Source organism: Corvus brachyrhynchos, unplaced genomic scaffold, assembly GCF_000691975.1.
Source record: "Corvus brachyrhynchos isolate BGI_N302 unplaced genomic scaffold, ASM69197v1 scaffold412, whole genome shotgun sequence".
NCBI lineage: Eukaryota > Metazoa > Chordata > Aves > Passeriformes > Corvidae > Corvus > Corvus brachyrhynchos.
In genome coordinates this window covers 64,764-72,573 of record NW_008236761.1, presented here as the reverse complement: position 1 = coordinate 72,573, position 7,810 = coordinate 64,764, and the positions used below count along the sequence as shown (strand labels likewise).

The following is a 7,810-nucleotide window of genomic DNA, read 5'->3' as shown; positions in this document are numbered from 1 at the left end:
AAACCATTTCCACTCATCAGGATGGTGATAAGGCCACAAAACAAAAGGTTTAGCAATATTCTCCTGTGTGTCTCCTTTGGGAGAGAATGGATTTTCCCTCTGGAAGGGCATGGCTACTATTAAACTTCTAGAAATAAGTGGTTTAAAAGAAAGACAAAACACTTGCAAATTTGCAAACCTATGTGTGGTGTTTCTATCTCATTATCTCCTTGCGCAGTTAAACAGCTATAGGCTTTCCTGGGCTCCTGTACTCTTTAATCTTTGTCCAGTGAGTTCATTCAATTTCAGTCACAATAAATGAATCCAGCAGATCAACAAACACTGTTGTGGGAACTCCAAAAAGCATCAATGCTTTGGAAAGTTTGCTCAGCCAAATAAAAATCCAGCACCAATTAGAGCAGAGAACAGCAGTCAAAGGAGTGCAGAATCTCTGTTAAATATTTCCTATGCCTTCTTTTCCCTTGCTTTCAGAGGGGAAATAAGAATATTATAAGCTCCAGGACACTGATTTTCCTCTTAGGAAGTGGTAGAACAAGTGTTTTGTTAGAAAACTTTTTTGCCATGTGAAATAATTCCAAATAAATTTAAAATAAAAAATATTTGAAGTTTTGCAACTCAGAAAAGCTGATTTTTCTTGTAAAAAGCCATATTACTGTAAAGTTGAGATTCAAGAAAAACTACCAGACACAAAACTTCCCTAAAAATAAAAAAAATCATCGATTGAAGTAAATCCACCATTAACAGTTCACTGAATGGCATTACTTATCTTTTCTGCATCCAATCTTCAAGCTGCGAGTTCAGCAAACACTCAACTTTTAACTTGATCTGTGTCTCTTCAACCATACCAATATGGAAAGTGATGATTTTTTTACTTCCATCTTAGAGATCGGGTCCTATTCAACTTGGGTTTATTTATTCAATCTACATGCAAATGATGCTTACTTTTGTATACAAATTTCTGTCAACATCTATATACCAGCAATAAAAACTAAACGCAAATAATGAAAATGAAGCAGTCCACAAGGATGTTACTCGTGTTTATACAAAAACACTTCCTTTAAACAATTATTAAGAGGCTACCTCATTTCAAAACGATGGTTTGGAAACAGCTATGTCGAAATGTGAACAAGCACATAAAAAAACCTTCATTCTCCCTGGATTAGTTGGGGGAAGCTCATCTCCTATAAAATAAATTACCTTCTCCAGAGAACACCATCTAACAGTAAGAATGAGAAGAGAGTATAAAGACCACTGAACAACACCAAACATTCCAGTGCATATTTACTAGACCTATTATCTATGAAATAGATTGACACTTCCATATCCAAATTACAAGTTTCTAATAAAATACCAAACTTCAAGAGAATTGGTTGAATTCTTTGCAGAGAGAAGTGCTGCTGCAGTCACAGAGAAATACGAACATTTATTGAACACCTAAGGCCACAGAAGTGAAAATTTCAGCTGCTGTCAGAAGAATCTACCACACACAAAACAGGTCCTTGCTGCAAACAAGAGCATCAACTGAGCAGCTTAAGAAGGGGTTTGCAGAGCTTCATCTTGGACCCCATTTGATGTCTTTCACACCGTGAAATTGCCTTTTCAGAGCATGGTTGTCTGCCCACTCAGCATTTAGAAACGAGTCGTCGTCCTCCTCCTCCAGTTTCTGTGGCAGAGAGGGGAGGGAGGCGGTGAGGGACGCAGCCTGAGCTCTATCGGAGCAGCTCAGCTCTCAGGCTCCAAAAGAACACTTACCTTCAGCTCCTCCTGCTTCCTGTAGTAGTACAGCATCATCTCTTTTTGCTCCTCATGACTGATCACAGGCTCCCGCCCTGGAGCTCCTTGTCCTTTCTGGAAGGGAAATTGTAAATGTTGCCGATGGCATTTGTGATACAAAGGAGAAACTGCTACACAGAGACATCAAAAACCTTTCTTCAGACAACTGGATTGTCAAATTTAATAAGGTCCCTCAGGACAGGAAAATAAATGCTGAGAAACTGCTTCTGCATTCATAGAATCCCAGAATGGTTTGGGTTGGAAGGGACCTTGAAGATATTTTAATTCCAAGCCCCTGCCATGGGCAGGGACGCTTTCCACTACCCCAGGTTGCTCCAAGCCCTGTCCAACCTGGCCTTGGACACTTCCAGGGATCCAGGGGCAGCCACAGCTGCTCGGGGCAACCTGTGCCAGAGCCTCACTATCCTTACAGGGAAGTAAGGGTTATTTTTTCAAGTGAGGTTTATTTTTTCATCTCTGTATCTGAATCATGCTGTGAAATTTGAATCATTTTGTGGGCATCAGTGGAAGATGCCAACAGGATTGAGTCTATTTTACTTAAGTTTCCACTCTAAAAGACATAATACATCTGTTTTAATGTCACTCTAGACATCTCAGGATATGCCCATATCTTTAGCACCCCTGCTAATACAGACCTGTACAGGATGGCTTAGCACTCAGTAAGGCAGGGAAGTAAGGGAGTTACAAACCACTACATATAAAAGGAAATTGCTTATCCAGGCTACTGTACTCCTGGAAGAAATGATGGACCAAGCAGAAAACACCTGCTGTCAGCAACTGCAAACACAGCATCTTGCATGGACATAGTGAATGCTCTCAAGAACGAACAGAGTCTGAGGCAGTTTAGGCAGAGACAAACTCCTATACTGCACCACATTCTTTGAGCAGGTCCTTCAGCTAATTAAACAGACAACATTCCTGGGACCCTAGACTTCAGTGGCTACTGAGATGCCACACCATTTTCCAGTGACCCTGAGAGGAAAGAGAAAGCAATTCTGATCTTCTAAGTGACAAACACATAAATCACCTGACTTACCCCCTTCTCAGGGATGCACTGCAGAACCTGCAGGTGGCAAGATTGGCCATAAAACTTTTCAGTTTGTATTTCGTCTATTCTTTAAATACCTCTTTGTACTTGACAAAAACACTATGGAGCAAGAAGTAGCAACCAACTATAGTACATAACTGACAGGCTAAAGAATTACTGAAGAAAAACTCAAGAGTATAATCCATTCAAACCATAAAATAGATATACAGTTTTAAGATGCTCAAGCTGGAACTAATCTAATCCATTTTACACTCCTAGGGATAGTTCTCTCCCACAGAGAACAGATAATCAAGGGTGAGGAACTTGTAGAGAAATCTCCGAGCAATACTCACTTTCTGGATCTTGACAATGATGGTTGTTTTCTCATTTTTGCCTACATAGTCAGAGAGCAACTTTGTTTCTTCCAACTGCTTTCCTGCCCACCACAGCTGTGCTTCCGATTCTTTTATAACTTCGGTTCCAGCCTGTGACAAAATAAATAAGGTGAAGAGTTGAGGAGTGTTGTTTCTTGCTTTTTTTTTCCAAAACCGGAATTTTTTTTTTTTTTCTGGGGGGAAAAAAAAAAAAATCTTTCTGGAATTCCTTACATGAAGTGTAATTTTACACTCTACTTCTACGTCCTTCTCCTCATACTCACCTATGGCATTTTTATTTATATTCCATTCAATCTTGATCTAATAGAAACACCTTGGGCAACAAATTCTCCATATTGGAGGTGAAAACAACCTTCACTGATAAGAAGAAGAACAGCATAGCCCATGTTTAACCCAGGGACTACATATAAAGGGAATACATCACTGCATACATGAGTTCCTGACAAGTCTTCTTTATCTTCAAACTCCATCCTAATTGGATCATGTGGAGGCAATCCCATTGGATACACAATCATCACAGCCCCTCGGAGCTGCTCCAACGCATCTTTCACCATCTCCATATTAACACACACATTGGCCTGAACTTGTTTCTGAAATACAGACAAGGATCATTGGCAATACAAACAAACCTGCAGAAAGACTTTGCTTTGTGCCTAGTTCAAAGGTCCAGTGATGGGCTATCTGAGCAGAGCTAACAGGCTGCACAAAGATATTAGGAGTGCAAATTTCCTCATTGGAATACATCTCTCACCTTTGGCGCCTCTGTTTCGCCTGCTTACATGGGATGGGGGAGGAAACAAAAAAAGGAGATCTTCACTAAATTGTGCAGGAGACAACGGCCTGTGGGACACAGGACTCAAACCAGGACACATATGACCACAGATACCAGACAGGAATGCTTTGGCTCCAAGCACTTGTGACTCATGAACATGATTCAAGCCAGCAGAATTAAAGTGAGGGATAGAGAAGGGGCTTAAAACTTGAGAAAAAAGTAAAGCACACATGAGCAGAAGTGTAAAGCTCGGCAAATTGCACAGCTCATGCAGAGACGTGTAAGACCAAGTACTTGAGATCATTCTAAATCCTACTGCAGAGATAAAGAAGAAACATGACATCTGGAAGAGAAGAAATTAAGTTCTTCCCAACAGATTTAAGAGTTTCTTAAGTACTAGGGTAAGGGAATGTTGCCTCCTTGTGGACGTTCTTGATCTGGCTAACTGGCCAGTGCAACCTCAAATACACAGGCACATTTCTTCTCTTTTGTCTTTATCAAGTGGTGAACCAAATAAACCACTTCCCAAACTATCCTTAACTCCATTCACAAATTACTAAATTTGTGTTGCAAAGTCCTACAAAAGCTGAAACACAACACAGAGCACCTACAGATCTGGTAATGTGAATTCGAATACCTGAGAGCACCATGCCATCAGGGCAAACCTTGTGCTTGTCTTTGAACGGACACACTCAGCAGGACTGAGCATGAGTCCAAGTGCTTGCCAAACCAAGGCCTAATCCCTGCCCCATCCCTGGAAGTGTTCAAGGCCAGGCTGGATTGAGCTCTGAGCAACCTGGTCTAGTGGAAGGCATCCCTAACCATGGCAATGGGGTGGGACTGAATGACCTTTCAAGCCCCTTCCAAACCAAATCATCTGTGATTCTGTGATAATCTAAGAGATTAGAACACATTTTTCAATTAATTGCACATAAAAGTCAAAAGACTTCATGAACTCCAAGAACAGCACAGAATGTAGTTAATTTTTCACCAGAAAGCATGACAAGCATTCACCCAAAGAACACATCAATAGCAAATTGCGTGGATGCGTTCTTTGGGTGAACGTGCTTTAATCATTCCACACGGGCTCGGCTGCCAGCATTCCCTTGGAGTTTAGTATCTGATTCCTTAACCTGTTGAACCACTCACCAAAAGCCTCGAAGAAAATCATTAACCAAAATGTCAGATTTTATTATGCTATTCACTTCATGGCATTTTGCAACAACTGTCAGTCCTTGCACTGAAAAGTCTGGTTTCATTTAAGATGCCCAGCTCCACAGCACTTTTTAGGAAAGCCCCACACACCACTTGAGGAAACTTACCTTAGAGATTAATGCCTTGGCTTCCTCTACTGTCTTCTTTATAACTTGCTGCATTTTTTCATTTGGAGCTAAAAGTAAGATACATATTTCATAGTTTACACTTACTGCCAAGAAACCAAGCACACAACCTGTCCAGACCCCAGTGTGAGCAAATGAAACAGTACGAAATCGTAAAGCCAGAGAAACACCACCAAGCTACAGCCTATTTGCCAGTTGGATAGTTCATTCCTGTACTTCTTACTAACTTAAGAAACAAGCAGTATTTTTCACAGGACAAATAAACTCACTTTTCCCCAAAGACATGTGACTGGTATTTGCCCCTGGACCCCTGGAAGTGTCCAAGGCCAGGCTGGACAGGCCTTGGAGCAGTGTGGTCTGGTGGGAAGCATCCTTGCCCATGGCAGCGGACTGGAACAGGATGAGCTTTACGGTCCTTTCCAACCCAAACCATCCTGTGATTCCATGGTTCTATGACCTGGAACTTCATTTGGGACAAAGGTACTAAGTAGAAAGCAACAAACATAATCCCATACCCTCCAAAACATAAACCAAGGCTCCTTCCTTGCTGGCCTGTTGTGGGCTGTACTAGCGGACGTGCTTTAAGTGGGCATAACAGCTTGCAGTTGTGTTTTGTTCTAATTAAAATCTCAATCTAATAGCACAGACAGTTTTGCAAATTCACTGTACATTTCATATCACAGTTACCTGTTTTAGTTGATATAACAAGCCTGTCCTCAAAAACAAAAATACTGCTAAAGCATACTCATTCCCAGCTTATGTCCCACTTAAGTGCATCATTTGATAGTACTTGGTTTGGCTTACATATACACACTGTTCAATACTCCAACTTTGTCAATATCATAAGGCTGTCCTCCCACTTACAAACACATGTTCAGTGAATTTGAGTCCCAGGCAATGAGAAAAAAGGAATATTAGAAAAACAACTTGTTAATGTATCTTGGAGTCCCCGGAGAAAACCAGTTCTGAAGTGTACATTTACAAATCGGGAGAGTAAACTAAACTGGAACAGTCAAACTTGCTCCTGGTGATTGTTTATGTGCTGAAGAGAGATACTGCTCTTTAGGCTTGTAAATCAGCATTACCCCAGGCTGTAACCCAAGACAGAATTCCTGTGTGTTTAACCATTAGTTTGGCTATCCTATTCCAGAATTAGGGATTTGTTGTTCCCTATTATATTATGGATTATCTGTGTCTGAAGGGAGAGAAGCAAGCATTTACATTTGACTTACCAAATCCATTTCTTCGCCCCATTTCATCCTTCCTGAAGACACTTCCACCGCTTGGGACACACTTCTCTGCCCACTCATCCTTTAACTTCAGCTCTTCGATCTGCTCATCTGCCAGTCCTTGCATATTGTATGGCAAGGAAATACCATGCTCTGCTAGCTCCTCCATCTCTTTAAGAGTGTTTAGAGAACAAGATTAAAAGTCTCTGTTACTATAGTCCATTTCCAAAAGGCTTTCACATGATGTACATGCAGGTAAGCTGTGCCCCTAGCTTTCAGTTTTTCAACAAGTAAGTACAGGGAATAAATAATGAGGGCTATAAACACATATATATAGATACGGATGCTGTAATAATGTTGAAATTTATACATTTCACATACCCGTAAAACAACATAACAAATGACACTTGCAGGGACGCAAACCTGCATGGTACTTTCTGGCCATAAACCTTTTCTTTTTGGTATTTCCCTAGTCAGATTTTTTAAATTTCAGAGCAGCCTCAGTATGGCCTCAGACACCCCACAAACACTGTGGCTGGTGCACAGCAGGTGTGGGTCAACTGCAGCCCCAGGTCAGGCTCACCTGACAGGAATCTCTGCTCTGACAGCCCTACGGTGGGGCAGGAAAGGTTTTTCAAAGCTGCCTCGGAAGTGAACTCAGCGCTAATTCAGACACATCACAGACTCCATTGCATGTCAGGGGATGCATGTGGTGGCCAATATAACCTCACACACCTGTTGGGGGACTGCTGGTCATAAGGGAGCACTTCACAGTGCCCTGAAGGAGGACTTTGGACAGGGGTCTGGAGTGACAGGACAAGGGGGAACGGCTTCAAACTGACAGAGGGCAGGGTTAGATCGGATATCAGGAAGAAATTCTTCCCTGTGAGGGTGGGGAGGCCCTGGCACAGGTTGCCCAGAAAAGCTGTGGCTGCCCCTGGAACCCTGGAAGCGTCCAAGTTCAGGTTGGATGGGGCCTGGAGCAACCTGGGATAGTGGAAGATGTCCCTGTCCACGGCAGGGGGTGGGACCGCATGAGCTTTCAGGTCCCTCCCAGTCCAAACCATTCCGCGATTCCGTGACTTAAGCAGCCGCTGCCGGCACACACAGCGAGAGAATTTTCAGCGCTGTGCAGTGCCCTCACTAAAATACCAAAGGCGGGAATTCACACGCGGTGGCACTGTGCGATCACGGCCCCATTAAGTGGGGAGGCGGCGCGTTCCCGCTGCCCGGGCGGCGCCTGAGGGCCGTTC

At 42.5% G+C, this 7,810-nt stretch overlaps 1 protein-coding gene across 1 annotated transcript; it reads right to left on the bottom strand.

The window, feature by feature from the left end:
- Positions 1-1,264: 1,264 nt before the first annotated feature.
- Positions 1,265-6,765, bottom strand: CUNH21orf59 (chromosome unknown C21orf59 homolog). The gene is made up of 6 exons (XM_008644632.2): positions 6,561-6,765; positions 5,311-5,378; positions 3,648-3,806; positions 3,175-3,306; positions 1,753-1,848; positions 1,265-1,663 (listed from the first exon to the last, which is right to left on the bottom strand). Exons 1-6 carry the CDS (start codon positions 6,724-6,726, stop codon positions 1,553-1,555), a joined length of 732 nt encoding a protein of 243 aa, XP_008642854.1. The 5' UTR covers positions 6,727-6,765; the 3' UTR covers positions 1,265-1,552.
- Between the last annotated feature and the right edge of the window lie 1,045 nt (positions 6,766-7,810).